The following is a 23,238-nucleotide window of genomic DNA, read 5'->3' on the forward strand; positions in this document are numbered from 1 at the left end:
ATTTTTCAACCGTATTATTCTGAGGACACTGTGATAATCAAGAACTATCCATAACTAATGTATAAATAACTGCTTGTTTATCTCTACAATAATCCTACTCAAATTATATATACAAAGCAAAAAGCTTATGATAAAAAGTAGGAAATTAGCATTAAGGATATATTGTATATTAGATCTTTGCATGTAAATATATATATACACACACAGAGAGACTCAATAACTTTGCATCCTACAACTTAATGGCTTCCATTGGGTACTAACATCATCTTTGCCTTCTGAAGCTACTTTTTACTTTTTAAAAATTCTTTCCTTTTGGTCAGTGTTACTCAGATATCATTGTGTGTTAAGTGGTTTTTTAATCAGACACTTTAGTTTTTATGAATATCACATTAAAATTGGGAAGTGACCACTAGACAGTCTAACCTACACACCTTTCCATAGAAAATTACATAGAATAAATAATTAAACTTAAAATGCATAATGGATGAAACTTTCCAGCATAGCTAGAACATATCTACTCTTTGTCTAATCACTTACGGTGGATTTTCAGTAGAGATTTTCCTGTTCAAAATGTATTTCCTGAAGTATTACCATATGCTTGCTATTTTCAAATTGTATGAACTGTATTGCTTTTATCACTTCTCTGAAAAATAAATGAAAGAAATGACAAATCAAGTGAAGAGATTAATTCTAATGTAGGCATGCACTTGTGTGTATATATATATGTATATATATGTATATATATGTTGTACAAATACATGCATTGACATTTTTAAACAAAAGCTATAAATTTATATTAATTTGAAGAATTAAATTTACTTAGTTTGGTGGTTTGACTTATTAAAATCAATGATCTCATATAATAATAGAAGCATATTTCCTGTCTTCAACAGTTCTTTTGCTGAGAAGATGCTAAATTGATCAACTAAAAAGTTTTTGGTTAGAAAAAGTGTCTCCTTAACAATCATAATTTGGGTCTAAGAAGATTTTCATATATATTCAAAATAAAATATCTCCTAATCACTGGTTTTTGTTGCTATTATTATATGTGTTGTTGCCTATTCTTATTTCAGTTGAGTCCAATTTTTACAAAATTATTGATATTTTATTAGTTTTTTTAAAGTTGTTTTTCTACAGATGTGTATATGTAAAGATTTGATGTCTAATGAAAAGGGCATGGACCTTAGCTTCTTGAATTTTGTTGTTATTATTATTATTCAGTTTTTAAATTCTCTTTTTTTGTAGTTTATTAAAAGCACCAAGAGGTTAGGTAAAAGATGGCAACAGATATCAGAAATATTTAGCCACAGTGAGGTCTTCTTAAAAGCAGTTGCTATTAAATTGTTCTCTATAACACTAGCAAAATTCAGAATATTTTTTTAAAAGGTGTTCTCGGTAAGTTTTATTGATTTGACCACTGCTGTTCATTTACCAGTTTAACTGAGTTATGGCTCTTTATCACATCTTTTGCCCCAAACTTCTGACCTGAAAAGAAAAAAAGAGAGAGAAAACTTTGTTGCTGGCTTTCTGACAATGGCAGGGAGTGTGTTAAACCAGTGTAAAATTCAATTAAACTGTCTAGCCAGGTTTTTGAAGCTGAAATGCAGACCCTTTCTGTTAAGCTTCTTATTTTCCTGTGACCGACACCGGTGGATGCTGGGTTATGCCAAAACCAACAGGCTGTAAAGTACCTTGTTTCATGCTCCCAGTTGATCAATATTTTTATTTTCCAGGCTTGCCCAGAAATCTGGAGGCAGTATCACCTAACGGTGAGTAGAAACACCTTTTTTATTTTCCCCAAGACCCAGCCTATTTACCCTTCTCCGAACTGCTGACCATAAAATATAGACAAGCATCTTCTGCTGGAAGATAATAAATATCTAAAGAGTTTTTGTACTGAGAAAGCAATAATATGCTTTTTTTCCTTCTCCCCTGCCCACTAACCTGTCCTGTTCTTAAAAGATTTTGATTATTTGTTATTACTCACATCATTTGATGATTACATCATGGTATTTCTAAGTCTTCTTTGACTCTATTCATTATATTAAAGGGGGAAAGTATGCTGGAAGCCATAAAAAAATGATAATAATCAGTGTCTTTAAAATATTACATCATCCACAGTCCATAAGCATACAGTGCACAGTATCTTCCATTATCATTTTTCTGCCTTTACTGAAATATGTACACATTTATCAAATGAAGCTAGAAAAGGCCCAGGGTACCTTTCATATAGCACAATTTAACTGTCCTATGTTTTAAGCCCTTCTTGACATATTTGAAAAGTGTGAATATCTGCATAATACCATTCAGGTTTTCAATTTTCTAGTTTAGAAGCAGAAAACATAGTCACCATAGAATCCAGTTGGCTAATCCAATTGGTTCAATATTATAAAGTTAGTTTACTTTTACTGTTCAGCTTAAATAATTGCACTGATTTACCAAAGCCCTGCTGGTCATTTTTAATATATTAAATGTGTTGTACTAAGCAAGGGACAAGTTTCTTTTAGTTGTAAAGTTATGTAATACATACTAATTAATAGTTGTTAAAAGTTTAGTGTATTAAAAAGGTTTTGTTTATAGAAAGCAAGTCATAAAAAGAGAGAAAGCAAAGATTTTGTACCACTTATAAAAAATAAATAATAAACCAACCTAGGTACTCATACTACCATTTTGTCATGAGCCCAAGAAGCCAGGAATAATTATCAAGTGGTTTGTTTTTTCAGATTTTGTTATCTCCATTTAATTTATTTGAAGAGCTTAAGTAGGAAACTGTAATTCCTCTGCTCTCCCCAAAATACTAAATAGATTATTGTTAAAATCTTCAGTGTTAATGCTAAAAGATACATACCCATATATGCACGCACACATTACAGATGTAACTCATCTGATTACATTGTTTGTGTTCATGTAGCAGTTTATTTATTCTCACATAGCATGGTGAAGTTCTTATAGCCTAAACTTGGTTAGAATTTGATCTCTAGTACTTTTCAAGATCAAAGAGCTGCTCTTTGTAACCACATAGCAATATTTTTCATCATTATTTGTATTAAGTAATGTCCTAAGAAATTTGACATTACATTTCTTTTTTAGCTTTTCCCCTAATTTAGAGAATTCCAATTTTGAAAATTTGAAGTGTGGAAAGTACTCAATCTTAAAGCCACTCTTTTACATAACTAACAATGAGCCTGTAAAAATTGGTTTCAGGTATAACAGAAATATTGAAGGTCTGTTTAATACTTTAGCTTTTTAGAAACATTGCATAAAGAATTTTGGGGATAAAAAATAAAAACAAAATGAATTTGCCTTTTGTGGAATATAATATATTCTATCTGTGGTTATAATAAATTCAGTTTGAGAACTTAATTTGTCCCAATGTGGAATCCTGTTTAATTTTTCAAAATAATATTAAAGTAACCATCACAATTTATTATTATCAAGTTTTAGTAAATAATAAGTTTACTGTGCAAGTATAAATGTATCACTTCTGTGCTTATAGACCTGTGCATTATTTATCAGTTCACATGTAAAATAAAAGTTAAATTATTTAACTATAGTTATTTGAATTTTTATAAGTGTAGGGGTAATATTTGAATCTTTGCAATTAAGCATATTCAGTTTTGGATAAAAGCAAGATACGTGCTGATTTTAGTCCTCTTCAGCTCTTTTACTAGGCGATGGACTGCCATCTATTGACTAATAGTAGCCCTCACACATGACTGTGGCATCAGAGCAATGGCCAAGTAATAAACTAGGATTAGAATTGCTACTGTATTTTCTTTTAAACCAGTCTGCAAAAACTGGAACTTTCTACATTTAATCATGGATTAATTTCTTTTATAACCAAAAAGTGTTTATTTTATACCCCAGGTGAACTGCGCTTTTGAGGGGAGAAGTTGATTAATATGTCCCAGTTTGGAAATGTTTACATTTGTGAGCTTTCAGTTGGTTTTATCTGCCTTTCAACCAGTAAGACTAGAAGGTCGTTTACAGAACAATTTCTGTTTTAGCCACTACAAATTAAGGTCTTTCTAGGAATCATTTTCTTAAAAAAAAAAAAAAGAAAAAAGAAAGAAAGAAAAAGGAATTCCAGAGATTAAGCAGAATATTATTTTTCAAACACATAAGATGATGAAGTTGATCAATATAAATGGATTTGTGAAATGTTACAAATCAAAAATTTTAAAAATAAATTCTGAAGTAAGAAGAAACTTATGGCAAAGAAGTATTCAATATTTTCAGCAAATTCATGAGAATTAAAATGAAGTCTCTTTAACAACTTGTATCTAAATAGAATAGCTTTCTAACCAAACTTAACTTCACTACACTAGTAAAAACTAAGGCCATCTTTCTAAAGGGACCATGTCAATAAAACTCTAAAATACATTCATCCATTCGTGCGTGTCTGTCTCTCTCTGTCTCTCTCTCTCTCTCTCTCTCTGTCTCTCTCTCTCTCTGTCTCTCTCTATTTATTTCTCTCTATCTCTCTCTCACACACACATATACATCATAACAACTATGGTAATATTTTCTTAATATATTTTAGTGGCTATAAAATCATGTGTAATTTGAATGTCTTTTGAATTATTGGTTTAGAGAACTACTTGGGAAGAAGAAAAATTGTTTTATCTAGCAATTACATGATTTACTCAAATAGTTAATTTTTTACTTTCTCCAAAAATATGTTTAGAAAATTCTTTAAATCTTTTAATAGTATAGCCCTATTTTTATTTTTTAATTTCTGCTTTATTTTTTGATTTTTGGTAAAGTCTGACTTTAAATATTCTTTTCCTCTTTCAAATATTTTATTCCAGATAAAAAAATTTCCCTTGTTATTCAAGAAGGAAAGTCCCTTCCCCCAACCCCTGTCATTTCTACTCTCATTTATATTAAAAATCCTAGACCAATATGGCCACCAACAGAGTTTTAAAACCAACAGAATTTTTAACTAGTAGAGGCTGTAATTTGACATGGCTTGGACATTTTGTTAATCTTGTTTTTAATCTACTTACTTAAAAAAGTAACCAGGAGTTTGCTCTTTGGAGGCTGTATGTATTAAGAACCAAAAAGGACAATGTGTCTTTTATGTTTAATTTTGCGCTTGGATTTCTTTGTGTGCATTGTTAAAATGTATTATAACCTTCCTACCTTCTTTTTAACCAAAAGTTTAAGGAGAAAGCTAATGTAACTTTTTTATGAGAATTAAGTTTTACACGTAAGTTTATAATTTTTGGAATGTTTAGTATTCACACTTCAAAAAATTAAAATATTTGTTGTCAGGGAAATGGGGAAGAATCGAGAAATTAGTTTCCATGCCTTCCTTTCTGACTTAGGAAAAGCTTATGACCAGAGTTTACTAGTGACCAATGGTAGTCTTACCTGAACTATTTGAATTTCAGAGTCTATCTTCTGGACCATAGTTAACAATGTTCCATTTCACTTTGCCACTCAGTTTTCTCTCCTTACCTGGAAACATCAATTTAGAAATGTATTTTCTGAGTTCTTATAGCATGAGAATGTTTTCACATTATGAGTTTTACTCTAAATGAGAATTTTATCCTCTAATGAATTCTATGCCATACCAGAGTGGGTATCCCTAAATGTCAACAGATTGGAATTTACTTTAGAATTCTGTTTTATAGTCCAGAAGAAAGGAATAAAAAGGTGGATATAGATTTGGATCTCAAGGCTATAATTATACAAAAATCTTTATCCTTGGATTGTGATAGGTGGATAACAAATTTCTAACTGCCTAATGCTGAAATTGAATATTTTTCTTTCAAAGTAACTTAAAATGAAAAATAAATAGTTTGAAAAAGTCAGTCTCAAGCCAGAATCTTTTCTTCTCATGGGGGAAAAAAAAAAAAGTTTTCTGTTTTAATTGGATATATGCTGGGAATCCTAAATATCTTTCTGAGAGCTCCTTGGCTACATAAACAGACCTGCAAAACCCTATCCACACAACTTATATCATTTGTCTTTCTCTTTTCATGTTTTTATATGTAAATGTATGTGAGACAGTGTGCAGGAGTATGTGTATTTAAGAAAATAGAACTGGTTGCATTAAAAAAAAAAAAATGTTAACTCCAGAATAGAGTGAGGCCTAGATCTTACTCTGTTTTGGAATTTTTCAAAACATTTTTTCTTTGTACTATTTTTTGAGACCTGACATATAGGTTATCATAAACTAATACTTTATAAATTCCTTTTGGAAGCTATTATTTTGGTAATTCAGTTTGTTTTGCCAAAGTTCAAGAACCAAAAATACTCTTGCATAAATTGGTCTTCTTTTCCTCTATACATCTGGTATGGCTCTTACAGTGTTTTGATTTACCAAGCATTGGGACATGACATCTCTGTCAAGTTTTCATATATTTGATTTTTATTAAAAATACCCTGGGCTGGGGCTGGGGCTCAGTGGTAACATACTTGCCTGGCATGTGTGAGACACTGGGTTTGATTCTCAGCACCATGTATATATAAATAAAAATAAGGATCTATCAACAACGAAAAGATTTTTTTAAAAATTTTTTTAAACAAATAAATAAATAAAAATACCCTAATGGTCAAACACTACCAAGGCATTGACTGTGCTCTCATGGTTGAGAATGCACATGTCTCTTTTATATTATCTCAGGGCTATCTTTTCATTATAGTACTACAAAATCAATCAGATTGCTTTATCTTCTTAGTTACTTGCTGTTTTGAGTAACAGGATTTTTTTTCTTTTGAAGCATACTAGGGAATTGAATTCAGGGCCTTACACATGCTAAGCACATGCTCTACCTCTGAGCTATACTCTCAGCCCAGACAAAAAGTTTTTGTGTAAGTTTTAATGACTTACTCATACTCCATATTTGATAACTGAAATAGGAAATACATTTGGATGGTGACCAAAATTTTTCAAAGATTTTTTTTAATGGAAAAGGAATGTGAGTAGTTTTGTGTTTACTTTCAATATTTACCTTGTTCTTAATGAATTTAGTGTTAAAAATATGCTAGCAATTTTTTTACTTCAATATTATCATGTTTTGAATTTATTATAAAAGATAATTACTACATCTGCAGAGTACATTGACTGATTTTTTTTTTAAATCTTTATTTTATTGGCATGTAGGACCACATTTTGCCAGAACCTATCATTGGAAGCAATTGAAAAATGCAATTTCAAAGCAAATGAAACCTGGAATTATCAATCTCAATAAATGAGATTCATTTAAAAATAAATATAATTTGCCAAATCATCAAAAAGCAATTTCCTAAAGCTCCTGTAAAGGAAAGTGGGAAAAGTGAACGCTGTGAATTATAAATGCATATGTTTTTTTTGCTCTCAATGTTTCTTCAGACATTAAGAAGTCATGTGTATACATGCTTGTATTTTAATACAGTGGAATAAAAATGATTAAGATTTGTATATATAACTTATTTGTTTTCATTGAAGCGCACATGAGAGAACCTTAGTGTTTTATTCTCAAAGGAATATTAAGGTGTCCTCCTTCAGAGCAAATTCTCAATTTACTTGATTTTTAGTATTTTAAAATGTAAAAATTAATTTTGATTTAAGAGGGAAATCAATATGGTCCATTTTTCTTACATTAGTATATTTAAATAATATCAAATGCTTTATGACAACAATCCTAATGTGGTTTTAAGCATGTCAGATAATGAAGCAATGAAAAATACGCTGCATTTACTCAATTGAGAAAAATTTACATAAATATTTTATCATAAAAGCAGCTGTGCTTTTGCCATCTTCTAAATATCTTTAATGCCCTAGTCACCAGCCATTAAGGCCTTTGTTCATTTTTAGATAGAACATGTTTCTCAATAGTAAACTGATTTTGAAGTTCTAAAAACAATAACTTCCTTCTTCATTTGATAGAAAATTTTCTATGCTTTGTTTTGTATATCCCATAATGATGAAGGGGATGGGGGGCAGTACATTTAGAAGTTACATGTTTACCAAATGAGCTTCAAGTTTTACTTCTGTTTTAAAAGTGTTAAAAGATGCTTTTCCTGAGGATATTTGAAAGAGAAGGTTAGATTTAGACCTTTTCATTACCCTTTTCTTTCTTCTCTACGTATGTTCACTTTTGCTTATAGAGGAATTGCATTGTAGGAGCAATTTCTTCTTGAGAATTAAGTGTTGTGGTAATGGAGTTTCATTTCTAAGTGTTTCTAATTTTAATATACATGAACACTTTAAACTTCTTTTCTTATCTCCTTAAAATATAAATATATAATTCTTATAATCCCCCCCAAAAAACTACATTGTTTTTTACTTAGAAAAAGTCCCCCTATTTTACCAAAAATGAACAAAATCAAATATTCTTATTTTTTGAAATCTATGCAGTTTATCACTGTATAGTATTGTCTTCTGTAAAAAATTATAGCTTAAACATGAGAGATGTTGAGTAATGCTTTTTTGGGGAGTCATGTTACCTGCACATGAAGAACATGAAGTAATGGGCTGGGGTTGTGGCTCAGTGGTAGAGCACTTTCTTAGCACATGTAAGGCACTGGGTTTGATCCTCAACACCACATAAAAGTAAATGAATAAAATAAAAGTATCGTGTCCATCTACAACTAAAAATGTTTAAAAAAAAGATAAAGAAAAAGAACATGAAGTAAAGTGCAGAATAATTTCAGCTTATTTGAGTGATTCTTTTTTATATGTAATTTAAATAGGTGATTCATGCCATTCCTTATAAGCATTCTAGGTGATTGAGTTTGTCACACTCTTGTATGGATATTTCAGTGCAACAATAAATGTAAATAAAGTATACTAAATCAGTGATATTTTTATTAAACATTCCTTTTAGTAGTCATGTATATGAGTGACATGGTAGATTACAGTAATTCCTGCAGGTCTTAAGTATTTAGGAATCAATTAGTTACTCAGTTATGATCAACCATAACCTTTAAGGGTTTGGGTCAGTCATTTGAATAATCTGCAGGAAAAGAATCCTGAAAGGACCCTTGACTTCTTGACAAGAACAGCGTCTCTAAACTAGTGTATTTTCTGTCATGGTATAAACTTCAGTAGCAAAGTTAAGTGTCTAAGTTTAAAGTTTCAACTTTAAACTTAACTTCAGTGACTGAAAGTTAATGAATTATTGTTCAATTTGCTCAAATTTTAGACTTGAAATTCATTGTTCATTTTATATCAGAAAGTCTTGGGAATTATTTATGAATTTTTACATTTATAAGTGATTTCTTCCAGCTCTTTTGAGGTTGATTCAATGATTCTCAGACCAACAACTCTAGCTTTTAAGAAATATCTTTAAAATTATATTAAAAACATGCTGCACATTTAGAAGGTGTTTAACAACAACAACAAAAAGTTGAACACATTAAATTACACCTTCACCTTAATTGATAAACCAATACACAGGTAGGTCACATTTCAAAAACAAGAGTTATTCAAGTGAGTGTTCAGAAATCTGTATTAGCTTAGTAAGAATTTATGTGTATATTATTTGGTCATCAAGCTACTGGATTTTTTCATTACTTTTTTCAAAAATCATAGAGCTGAATCTACTAAGTAGATATATAGCCATCTTTATAATTTTGTAATATATTTATGCTTATAAATGCCTACTATATATGAATACATTCCTTTACGGTTATTTGTAGATTACTCCACACTTCTTTGCAGTTAGAACTAAACTTTGGATTATAAATTTGGTTTATACTTTAAAAAATCTCAATTTTATATTTCTTGGATCTTTCACATTTCATTTGTTTACAGTAATACCATATTTCCTCCTCATTTTACGAAAGCCCTTAGAAAAAGGTACTAAGAAACTTGGACAGAAAGGCAGGCATCTTCCTGAGGAAATACTAGGGAATTTTATATCATAATAGAAGGAGAAAAGTGCCAGCTTTAGAATTGGACTTTGGTTCAGAGTTCATGTACTTTGGTTCATATACTAGATGTGTAAAAGTAGTTAAAATATTTAACTTATAAGAATCTCATGTTCTTGGGGCTGGGGATGTGGCTCAAGCGGTAGCGCGCTCGCCTGGCATGCGTGCGGCCCGGGTTCGATCCTCAGCACCACATACCAACAAAGATGTTGTGTCTGCCGAGAACTAAAAAATAAATATTAAAAATTCAAAAAAAAAAAAAAAGAATCTCAGTTTCTTCACCTGAAAAAAATGGGGGTTATCATGCCTTATAGGGTTACTTACATATGCAATAAGATGATAAAAGTACTTCACACAATACTGTGCACATAGAGCATGTTAAATGCTATGTGAGCTTTACCACAGCAAACCCAGAAGCATCTCGCACCTTTAGAGATGGCATCTGCACTGATATCCTAGTTCAGTTATTGTTAATGTTGCCCAAGATAAGGAGATTCATAATGACATATTACTCTGTCTCCTAACAGTGTTTTCCTCTTAGAGTTAGTGAAATTAAAATACTTATAAACAGTGTCTTCTCTTAACAAAAATACTTAACTCAGTTTTTAATTTTTTAATTATTTACACTTGTCTTATTCCTTTCCAAAAATGTAAGTAACTTTTAATTAAGTATAGCAAATTTAAATTATTTTCTTAATTTTACTTACCTAAAAATCATTGTAAAGATATTGAAGATTAGATTACAATGATGCTAATAATGCATATAATTTTTTAAGCAGTAATTTCAGTATCATCTGAATATAGTTATTCTATCCTATGCAGATGAAATTATATAACTATTAGCTTCTTGTGTAAATAATGTGAATAACATGAAATTAAATAATTCACACATGCTAATTGTGGTTCTATTTGCTAAGGGTGGAGGGCTTATGTTAATCTGATTTAGGAAGGAAACAAAATAGTGTATCCATTTTTTGCACTTCAGGTAAAACTACTTCTTACTTTCCCATGTCTGATACCAAAAAACAGCCAAATTTCATAGCCAACCGTAGTGGCATAAGAGCTGGGTCACTTCTGTGGACTCTCAACTGTATTTGCATGGGTCCAGCAAAAAAAGGCAACACAAAATCAATTTCTCAATGCATGTGATATATATTTCAAAGAGCCTTCCAATTTCATGTTTGTTTCTTATTTTAAGAAAAGCAAGGGCTAAGATGGAACATATTATAAAAGCAAAAGAGCATTACTTCCCTCCTTGAAATAGGTCCTTGCAGTTGTGGATTCCATGCCTTTGTGACTGATGGTTAAGAATATTTCAATAGAATAAGCAGGGTTTGAGGTGAAGGGGGTTGCCATGTGTTGTAAGTCATGTAGAGTTATAGTCAAAATGAAAATCTTGGGGTTTGTTTGGATCCTTGATGTATTAGCTAATAAGTACAGTAGAGCTCTGGTTCCATAATTTTCAGTAGAGGTTTATGTACAGTTGTATGCAAAATGTATAAGCAAATTTGAATATGTTATGCATTTTATATGATTGAGAGGTATAATATTAATGTGATTTCTTTGCTTTATAGGCCACCCCAGTAAACCTTCAGATAAAATATCCGAAAATTCACAACATGTAGACATTCTCTTCTGTCTCTTCACCCTATATCCTGTCTCCACGCCCTTCTCATCCCTCCACCCTGCTTCAAAGCTTGTGGTTCTTTTCCATCTGTGTACTAAAAGGTTTCTTTGTAAACCAGGCCATTTGTCCATCATTGTTTGGGGTCCAAACAGTGGTAAGATACCCTGTCACTGATCCCGCATGCTATGAATGGCAGCTCCTCTCCGGACAATTGGTGGAGGGGCTGAGAAATATTCCTGAGAGGATTATTTAACCTTTCAATTTAGAGGGCACAAAGCCTGGTTGATTAATGAACTTTCTGATGGGCGCCGATAAGCGGATCTATTTCTTTATTTCCCCTAAAAGTGATTCCTTCTCCTGTCCATATTACTATAATCTTAAACATAAAATGTGGCAAATAGATTGAAAAACAGCACTAAAGAGTTTATCTGGCTGGCAAACTGAAGGAGCTAAATTAAAATTGGTAATGACAGCAGTGGCTCAGCCTCATATATGGTTTTTAAATGCACTGTGTATTTTGAAGAGACTTATTCTCCAGCTTGCCTGGTAATGACTGCTTTTGGTGCACAGTCTGGGGCTGGCTTCTGTTATCCCCACACCCCCCCCCCAAAAAATGAGTTGTGTTATCTGGATGGCTGCAGACACATACGCATCCCCCTTTCTCACTGCATGGGCAGACAAGGTCGATAGCATTACAAGGTATTTGTGGCAGTGCTTGTTTCAGTTTTCAGAGCTGCCAGTTTCCAGGCGGATTTGAATTACAAAAGAAGAAGCTGGCATGAAAATTGAAAGGTTTTATCGGCTGGTCTGAAGCCTCATAGCACATTGCTTATTTATGCAGTCCATTTGCACCAGGAAATATAAAAAGGAAATACATTTTTAAAATAAGGCCATAAAGACCCAGATATGTTTAAGATGGCAAATAAAATATAGATACCTATAATATCTTTCCAGGAAACGATTTTCACTTAATGTTGCACATTACTTCAGAAGAGCATTTATGTTGCTGTCATAAATTTGTGCGTTTGTGTCACTATGTAGGTAGTCTCTAGGGATTAAGAAGGAAGCCTTTGCTAACTTACTTTAAAATTAAAATAGACGGAGGGATAGCTCTGCAGTTTGAGAGCTACATTGGAAATATTTAAATAGGATGGTAAATTAAACTTAAACTAACATTTTTGCATTCCATGTAAAATTAGCTATGGCCCAGTGAATAAATGCCTCTACCTTTAGAGAAAATTGGGATGCTTTTTAAGCCATGAAGATTTGGAGCATTCAGGGAGTGAATTACTGTGATCCTTACTGTCTTGCATATGTTCATTGTTCTCTGCTTACTGAGGTTTTCTTTTTTGTTGTTGTTGTGGGTTTTTTTTGGTGGGGGAAGTATCTTATTAGCAAAAAGATCATAAACTAATAAATTTAATAGCTCCTTTTTACAAAATTTGTTTGTCTTTTATTTTAATCTTCAAATATATTGTCTTACAGGTTTTGCCTAGTGCTTAATGTTGTCCTAGTGCTTAATATGTAGTCTTTTCATTGCTGGGATTTATACCAACAGTTTACATTTATTCACATTACTTGAACATAGTTTTGACTTATTGAAAAAGACATACTCATGCAATCCCTTAAACTCTTGATGACATAAAATGAAAACACAAGTATGCAAACATACAGTATTGCAAGGATTTGAATAATTAATGGTTTTATGACTGGTCATTTGCAACCTTTCAGCTCATTGGTTTGTAAAACTTAAGTGTATCCAAAAGAGAATTAGGAAGGAAGTTACGTATATATTTGAAATATCAAATCAATAAAGCAACACTATTTTGCTGCGGTTCAACTGAATACTTTTCAAGAATCCATTTTCCAATAAAGCAAATTACCCTCAGCTAAACCATGAAAGATGCAATTTTTTTGTAATTTTTATTTTCACCAGGGTCGGGTACCTTTCTCATGTTTTCATGGCCCAGACTAATTACTTCATGTAGTTTTTTTTTTTTAAACAGAGAAAATATCAAAAGCATACACATCCTCTGCATGCTAATGATGTGCTGTACATTTTTTTCATGAATTTTCATAAGGATTTTTTCTACGTAGCATGTGTGGCTTAATGATGTAATCACCCGATAGACTAGAAAATGCTCCAAAGGAGACGTTCCGGTCTGTTGTGTACATAATACATGTTTCAAAAATCTGCCTAATTAAGGAATTACCCAATGGATTGGGAGTCTGTTGGGTATATGACATAGTCTTTTAACACATAAAAATATTATATGTATATTATTATATGTGATACTTTTAATGCCGTTTTTAGGATTTAGGGGAAATTGGTAGCAGTGTCCACAGGAATATAAATGCATTTGTTTTTCACTAAGAAAAAATTATAGCTTTAAAAATTTCATAAAGGAAGCATTGTTTTAAACAATTCCAAAGTTTTGAGAAGAAAAATCCTCCCAGTGTTCCTCAAAGGAAAATGTAACAATGGATATTTGCCAAAACCGTGTGCAAATGGAAGGCTTTGTCTAAAACTAGAGTGGGAATAAGCCTGGGTGGAGTTCAGGCCTCAGGTGTGAGAACACATCTTCAGAAACCTTGGTAAAGGAAGGAAAGGGTATTAGTCTTGTGCGCTGCTAGTAATAGGGTTGTTGTCATTGTCGCTTTCTCACAGACTCAGCTTTAGTTCTGTTCACTAAAAAATGTTTTGCCCAACTTTCAAGTTCCTCCCTTTGATTTCTTTAGTTTCCAGATATTTTTGTTGTTCTTTGAATATATGCTGATTACATTTCTACTGGCATTTATATTTTGAATAACATAAAAGAAAGGGAAAGCATCCATTCTTCTTTCCCTGCCTTCTCTTTATAAAATGAAATAAAATATTTAGCATATTGTCTCTAATCTCTTTAGAGTAGCCAGTAAAAAGCAATATCTTTAGACAGGAAAAAATGTGTATTTTAAATTTAAACTTTCTTCCTGCTTAAATTTCAAATTGATGTCAATAGGTCACTTCAATTAATCACATTCAAGGCTTTTGATTGGGGGTAACAATTTCTTGAGTAATCTTATTTGATTACTTGGGTTGGATTTTTAAAATACATGAATATTGGGGAAAGGGTTGTGCTCTTAATGAGCTTATTAAAAGAATAAATTGACTTGGAAACATTTTGAAAGAGTGAGGATGTTCTCACACTTGAACATTATTATCAATTTAAAAGGTATATGTGCAAATGCAACTTGTTCAGAAAGATTGGAGAGCCAAGCTCTACTTTTCTTAGTGTTATATTTGATTGTGAATATATTTATGTCAAGTGTTTAAAATATTTGCTCTTAATAGTCAGGTGTGGTGATTTCTTCCTGTAGTCCCAGCAACTGAGAAGGCTGAGGCAGGAGGATCACAGTTTAAGGACAGTCTGGGAACTTAGCAAGACTCTGCCTCAAAATTTAAAAAAAAAAAAAAAAAAAAGGCTGCAAATGTAACTCAGTGGTAGAGTCCCCTAGGTTTCCAAACTCCAGTATGACGCGCGTGTGCACACACACACACAAAAGTTTACGTAGCAAATTGGATTAACAAATTAAATATATATATATTTAGCTTAGTCTTTATATGTATGATTATAAAAACGAATCCATTTTGCATTCACAAGTGTAGAAAATTCTCTTTAATTAGTGAAATTGATTGTACATCCTATATGCATATAGGGAATGAGCTTCAACTAGATGCAAGCCCTTATTGGATCAAAGTCAGTTTAGATAAGGGCAGCTCAAGGTCACAGAGGGAGATGCCCTGCAGGTTCATTTGCATAAAAAATTACTGTTAGAAATAGGACACTGAGGCAACTCTAGCATTTTGATCTCTTGGCCTTTGTCATGGAGATTCCTAGTAAGTGAAGGGAGTAAGGCCAGTGTTCCAGATAATGATTAACTGTTTTAATGGCATTCATTCATTCATTCCGAACTAACTACTCATGCAGAAAAAAGGGTTATGTAAAATGACATTAGAAGAAAATCATTTGTAATCGTTGCATCGGGCTGCACTTTGGAGGAGACATTAGGAGTAAATCCGTGGCGTGGTAAGCTTATGCTTTATCTTCTGATATTTACTGAGTTTACTGGTGCATGAAAAGCTTTCAGCAAGAATAGCAGATGGGATGGACCTTTCATAGGTAATGCTATCTACCAGGTTATTACTTCTATATATTGATAGTAAAGTAATCTCCAAGATATCACCCTACAAATACAGATTATTTAAATGTTTCTAACAAAAAAAAAAGTCCTGCTTTCATAAATACTTCATTTGTTATCCATTGAGTCAAAGTCTAGATAATTTTTTTTTACTTTAAAAAAGTTCTAGAAAACTACATTCATTCCCTTGGATTAAACTTTTTGTCAGCAGTATAGGTGCATATGACAGTCCTGAGCTTAGAGCTAATCAGTTGACACATTCTTCTTTAAATTGGATCTTACTGTTAATTAAAATAAAGACATTCTCCCAGGCAGAAGAATTGAGTCACAAATTTATATTTCTAACACTTTAAGTAAAGATTTTTGTTAGATCATAGTATGAAAATTTGTCCACTGGAAATCATTATTGAGTTTTCAGTACTGTATTCTAACACAGAATTAGGTAAGATCTAGGCTGATTTCATTCCTACTAAGTCCTGGTACATGATAGTTTATTAAAATGAGAGTATGTAGATAATGTTTGTCATGTCATTTACTAATAAATTATTGTGAAACAGTTTAGAATTTCATAACAATATAAATACTGTTGGTATTTTTATTAGTAGTAATGAAAGTTTTTAACTAGTGACATTATTCAGATGAATGAACATCCAAGTGTTTGCACTTTGTCCAGGAGCATAAATGAACAGTGGGGCTATGTTTGAGATTACTTTCAAAATAAAATTACAAGTGTCAACAATGAAGCATGCTTTCAAAATTTGATTAAGAAGGATCTCTTCATCCCTGGTACTATCCGATGAGTTCCTATTCTCTTTACATTACTAATTCCATCCTGGTTTTGCCAAAGTATATATCACATTCTTAGTGTGAAGGAAAGAGACACAAGGAAGCTGTGTTATTAATTTATTCAAGCTTTTTAACATATCAAAGCATGATTATATAGATTTTTCCCTTAATGACAGAAAAGTTAAAAACTTTCCAAAGTATACAAGATTTTTATTAACATGGGTCATATGCTTTACATATGCATTACCCCATTGTTCATTCATTAATATTTACTGAACTCTTACTATATGCCTGGCCCTATTCCAGAAGCTGTGGTACAGGAATGAACAGAAGGAGCCCTTGCAGAACTTAATTTTGGGGCTGAGGATGGATAGATAAAATGTAAAATATTTAATGTCAGATGCAATAAGGGCCATGGAAATTTGGGGGGTTTCCAGGAAGAGGGTTGTTTGACTGCTGGTTTAGGGGGTTTTGTTTTGTTTTGTTTTGTTTTGTTTTGTTTAATTAGGACATTAGGAGTACCACTTGGAAAGAGCTAGCAATTTTAAAATAGGTAGTAAGGAAGACCTTACTATGAAGGTGACCATTGAGCCTAGACTTGATGGCAGTGAAGGGGTATACCACATCATATCTGGGGGAAGAGTGATCCAGGAAAATGGATCCAGAAGCTTTGTCACCAAAACTGGTGCCAAGCTCTGAGGTTTGTCTGGAGTGTTCAAAGAACAACAGAAAGGCTAGCAAGGTATGAAGACATGCTTCAAAGCATATAGCAAAATCAGGCAGGTGGGAGAGGCAAATTGTAGGCCATTGTAAGGTTCTTGGCCTTTACTGAGAGAACAGAGGAGCTGTTAGAGGGTTTTCAGCTGAGGAGTGATATGTTCTGATTTACATGCTAGAAGGATCACCTTGTCTTGAGAATAGGCTGCAGAGGAGCAGGGATAGAAGGAGGAAGATCAGTTCTGATGCTCTGGTAATCTAAATAAAAGGTGAATGGTCAGACCAGGAGAGAAGAAGTAAGGTGGTTGTATCTTACAGGGCCAATAAGCTCTGCTGATGGACATGAGGTATGTAAAAGATAAATCAAGGTTGTTGATATTTGGACTAAGCAATTGAAAGGATGGCATGGCTGATGGTGTGATGAGAAAGATTGTAGGAGGTGCTTATTTGAGGGGTGGAGGAGGACAGGATTTGTTTTTAACTTACTTAATTTAAGATGCCTGTTAGACATTCTAGTAGAGATGTGAATCTAGGGTTGAGAGATCAAGGCTAAAAATATAATTTTAGAGTGGCCAAAGTAAAGGTTAATGTAAAGCTATGAGGTTAGAAGGGATTAGATAGAGAAGAAAAGCTGTCAAAAGACTGAGCCATGGGGTCTGGAGTTGTGGCTCAGTGGTAGAGTGATTGCCTGGCATATGTGAGGCACTGGGTTCGATCCTCAGCACCACATAAAAATAAATAGATAAATAAAATAAAGATATTCTGTCCATCTTCAACTAAAACATACTAAAAAAAAAAAAAAAGATGACGACAACTGAGCCATGAACCACTCCAGGGTAAGCAGGTTAGAACATAAGAAACAGGACTAGCAAAAAAACAGCCAGTGAGGTGGAAGGAAACCAGGAGAGTTGGGGAAACTAAGTAAAGAAAGTAAAGAATATGGTCATATCTTACTGATAGGTTATGGGTATGTGTAACATCCCCTCACAACAGTGTCAGGAAGGAGTGCTGTTACTGTTATTGTACCTATTTTACAGATGAATAAAATGAAACAAAATCATTTAAGTAACTTGACTAATGTTGAATAAGTGACAGAGCCAGGATTAGCACATAATCCCAAAATGCAGTGGATAACTTTTTATCAGAGTCTCTGGCTCTTCAGAAGATTTGGTCAGTTTTGCCTTTGATTATTGTCACCAATTCTTAAAATCCCTTCCATCTATATCTTTAAGCAGGCAAAAATATGCCCTTGTATTATATACATATACAGAGTGCCCACATGTATCCATGCCTAGACTATTCTCTGGTAGAACACAGGACCTAGTAACAGTTGTTGCCTCTGAGGAGGGGAACTTGATTAATGGAAAACAGAACAAAATCAGACTTTTTACTCTCTACCATTTAGTGTCTTGAATTTTGTGCCACATGCATGTTATTGGTTTTAAAATATTTAACACTTTAAAAACTAAAAAGAACTAACTATGATTCATTTAATAGCAGTAAGGTGAATTTGTTCTTTGAGATGCTGTACTTAAGGGGCATCTCAAAAAAATTATACTACTTCATTAATTTAATGGAAAATATGCATTTGATGTGCATTTAACTCCCCTTGATGAGCCATGGCCTCCCTAGTGTTTTCATTTCTTAAGATCTTTTCCATGTTAACTCATCTGTTTTAGAATTCTTATTTATGTGTGTATCTCTCACAATTTCTATTACATACTCTGTGGATAGTAGGAACTCAGCAACCTTTTAAAATGAATAATTTCTACTAAGGGCTAAATGCATTAGAACTACCTGTTATCTCCTCAGACTAAAGCAATAAAACAAATTCAGAGACATTCCATAAAATTTTGCCTTCATGTACTCAGTAGTAGATATATTCAGTGTTTGTATCCACTTTTTACACTTGTTGATTGCATAACTAATTTCCACTGTCTAGAATCTTGAAGTCTTTAATGTCTACTCATTCATTACCTCTTTATTTATTGAGCTTTTCCTGTGTTCTAGGTATTGGGTCAACGAACTTTCTACAAAGTGTTAGATGGTATTATATTTTAGCTTGGAGGGCTATATATGATCTCCATCAAAACTCTAGTGTAAAAGCAGCTAGAGATAATCCATAATCTAATATATATGGCTCTGTTTCAATAAAACTTTACTTATAGATAGACACTGAAATTTGAATTTCACATGTTACAAATACTCTTTTGTTATTGCATTTGACCATTTAAAAATGGGTAGCTGTGGGCTGGAGTTGTGACCCTGGCAGAGCACTTGCCTTGCACATGTGAGGCACTGGTTCAATCCTCCGCACTACATAAAAATAAATAAACAAAATAAAGATATTGTGTCCATGTATAACCCCAAAAAAAAATTTTTTTAAAGGGTAGCTATTCCAACTTTGTAAGCCATTCAAAAACAGGAGAAGATCAGATTTGGTCTATGGGCCAAAATTTGCTGACCCCTATTCTAGGTTCTCTACCAATTCATTGTCTAGGTTCTTAATGTAGGGATACATAGTAGACCAAAGAAAAGTCCCCACCTTCATGCATGTTACACTGTAGCATTGAGATGGCAGATGAGCAATAATCAATAACCACTTTAGTACACTAGAAAGTGATGGATGCTATTTTTTTTAAAAAAAAAAAGGGGGGGGAGGAGGAATAGAGTAGGGAAAAGGGGAATTAGGAACCCTAAGGTTGCAAACAACTGGCAATATTACATAAAGGTGGCCTTTTCTCTGAAAGGAGTTGATAGGAATGAGCCTTTAGAGAGTTGTGCAGTATTGTGACTTTCTTTGTGTCCTATACTCTTTAGGAAGAGCCAGAAGTGCTATAGGGGTGCTGATAGCTTCTCCTTTGAGGAAGTCTCCACTTGCTTCTATATCAAATCAAGTTCTAGTGACTGGATATCCCTGTTGATATGGTTTCACCAGCCTCTCTCATCTTTATTTCCTGGTTTATCTTGACCTTTGCATAGGATTCAAGTCAGTAGAATCCCTTACTTCAGTGGTATAAACATAACATATTTTTCCTTCTCGTTAATGAATCTAAAAATCTTGCTTCAAAGGTAAATTTTCTATATTTTTGCACAAACATAAGTAGAACAATTTATAAACATAAGAAAGTACCATTTTTGAGAGCATTTATTATTTAAGGAGTGGGTTTTTCTTTTTATCATCAGTTATGGTCCTTCCTAACAGTCACCAGCTAGTTACTAAGAACCTACCAGTAGCTTCAACCCTTCACTGGGTTCCTATGCTGCTTAAAATAAATTCAATGTTTTTCACCCTCAGTCATAAACCCCTAGGTAAGGTCCTTCTTCACCTCCTGGAACCTCCTTTTCTTCTATTCTTTCTTTACTTACTACACTTCCAAGTTTACAGATACATTTTCAAATCTTCAAATATAGTGAGCTTGCTTCTAACTTGGGTTTAGCACTACCTATTCCCTATACCATATGCCTAGAATAGTGTCCCTTAATCATTATATACCTGGGTTTTTTTTCCTTATTATAATAAAGGACCGTCCTTGTCAGGGTTTCTCTCAGCAGCTCAATCAGTAATTCATAAAACTCAGTTTTAGCTGTGTGCATACTACTAATCACCATCTTCTAGTTTGTGTACACATGAGTGATATGTGAAAGTATGTGCACACGTACACATATAGCACTGGAGATGTAAGCAGTGATTTTTGTTTTTCTCATTTCTCAATTACCTGATCTGAGAACAATGCCTGGTATATATTGGGCACTCAATGGTTATGTTTTAATAAATTGTAGAAATAGGGCATGTATACACTCCTGCCCTGTGCCCAGCACACTAAAAAGCATCATGGATAGAGGCACCTTGGACTTGTATTCTGTTCCACTTGTCTCTTTCCCTCGTTCTCTACATATCCTTGTTTCTTGAAAGAGTGACCAGCGTTCTGTTCTAAGGCATTTTTATAGTTACTTGATAAACCTATTTCAATCTGGCTTATGCTACAGTTCCTCAAGTGAAATTGCATCCAAGTTTGCAGTTGCCAACAACTTCTTGATTGCTAAGTCAAATGAATTTCATAGTCTTCATCATAGTCTTCATAGCCCATCAGTAGCTTTTAACAACTTCTTTCTTGAAATTTTATCACATCCTTGACACCATCTCTTTTAGTTTTCCCTTAAAACATGTGTGCTCATGGCTGCAATTTTATGCCACATCAAAAAATATAGACGTGGGCTGGGGATGTAGCTCAAGAGGTAGTGCGCTTGCCTGGTATGCGCGGGGCGCTGGGTTCCATCCTCAGCACCACATAAAAATAAAATAATGATGTTGTGCCCACCGAAAACTAAAAAATAAATATTAAAAAATTCTCTTTCTCTCTCTTTAAATTATAATACACACACACATATATATATATGTTTATTTATTATTTATTTATAGGCAGAAAAAAAATTACGCTCACTAATTTCACATCTTCCTGGTGTTCTACTACCTGAAGAAAATGTGAATCTCCGCAATGAGGGATATATGACTTGTATGTGTACTTGTTAAAACTTTTTTTTGATGATTTTTGGCTAGTCTTAATTTATGAGCCACATTTTTAATTGGAGAATGTATAACATTTGTTGTTTTTTATTTATATCTGAATTGGTAACAGCTGAGGTTAAATTCCATTGTGTGTAGCATTTGTGATCATTTTCAGCAGAAGGATTATTTTATTGTTTTCTTCTGGTTTTCTGGTTTTTCATTCTAGGAAATAAGAACTGAAAGTAACTTTTTTAAAGAAGATTTTTACTACCTATTCATTATTTTCCTGTATCAACCAAAGAAAACCCCACAAACCACCTGTTTGTAACATTAAGCAATAAAATTAGATGGCACAATAGTGCTCTTGATAATAGGATCCCAGTAAAGAACATGAGAAACAAACTTACCTATGTTTATGCTCATCCTTACATGTTTTCTTTCAGTCTCCCAAAAGCTTGGGGTGGGGAGTGCCGATTAGGTTTTTCTCCTGTTGATTACAGCCACCACTTCCTCAGAGTTCTTTCTCCATCCATCATCTCCTTTCTCTTCTCTATTTTCAGTGTCTCCATCTCTACTAGCCTTCTTACATGCCCAGGTCTTTTCCTATTCAAAAAAACAAACCCTACCAAATCTTCCTCCCCCTAAGTACTGCATCATCTTACTCTGCCATTATTCATGCTTCTCAAAATAATATATAGCATTATTCTCCCTGTCTTCAACCTATACTCAATATTTTTAAACATTTCTTATTGTAAAATGTAATCTGCATCCTAAAAAATGCATAAAATATGTGTACAATTTAATAGATTAGTTATATGATACACACCCAAGTAACCACCTCTGTGTACAAAAACTAGGAAGTTGCAGCTACCCCAAAGCCCTCTACGAGCTCTTCTATCCTCTTTGGAAGTAACTGCCATCCTGACTTTGGTGGGTGATTCTTTTTTTCTTTTTTTTTATATTTTTTTAGTTGTAAATGAACACAATACATTTATTTTATGCTGAAGATTGAAACCCAGTGCCTCACACATGCCAGACAAGTGCAATACCACTGAGACACAACCCCAGCCCTAGTCGGTGATTATTTCTTTGCTCTTCTTTCTACATTTCATGACTTTCATGTGCATCCCTTTACTCTTCGTCCTACAGCCTTCAACTCTTTGTGCACTCCCACTGATTCCAAATTTTTGCACTAACATTATTTAAGAACAGTTGTTTTTACAATGGATGTTTGTCAATCCTGGTGTTACTAGGTCTCCCTGCTGGTTTTTGGCACTGTAGATCAGTTCATCCTTCTTAAAACTATTCTCTAACACTGGCACCTGTGTTCTCCTGGGTCTCCACATGCTTGAGCCCTTCCTTCTCTGTCCCTTTTACAAGCTCCTCTGTGTGCCCTTAAGTGTTTCTGTCCAAGGTTCCATCCTCCACTGCCACTCCATGCTAAGCTCTAGAAAGCAGTATTTCTAAGCAATCTCTTACCTAAAAAAAAAAGCTCTTTTAGTAAGGACAAGGTTTTATAACATTCTTCTTTTATTAAACCTTCACAAATGTTTTA

At 33.2% G+C, this 23,238-nt stretch overlaps 1 protein-coding gene across 4 annotated transcripts in view; it reads left to right on the forward strand.

Annotated features, from left to right (window-relative positions):
- The window catches only part of Zcchc7 (zinc finger CCHC-type containing 7), a 225,980-nt gene that overhangs the window by 194,845 nt on the left and 7,897 nt on the right, over positions 1-23,238 (forward strand). For all 4 annotated transcript variants that reach the window (XM_021726992.3, XM_005326291.5, XM_021726993.3 and 1 more), the window contains one exon: positions 1,734-1,769. In XM_021726992.3, coding sequence (XP_021582667.2) covers positions 1,734-1,769 — 36 coding nt within the window. The remainder of the gene's footprint in view (positions 1-1,733; positions 1,770-23,238) is intronic.

The sequence above is a fragment of the Ictidomys tridecemlineatus genome, chromosome 4 (assembly GCF_052094955.1).
Source record: "Ictidomys tridecemlineatus isolate mIctTri1 chromosome 4, mIctTri1.hap1, whole genome shotgun sequence".
Taxonomy (NCBI): Eukaryota; Metazoa; Chordata; class Mammalia; order Rodentia; family Sciuridae; genus Ictidomys; species Ictidomys tridecemlineatus.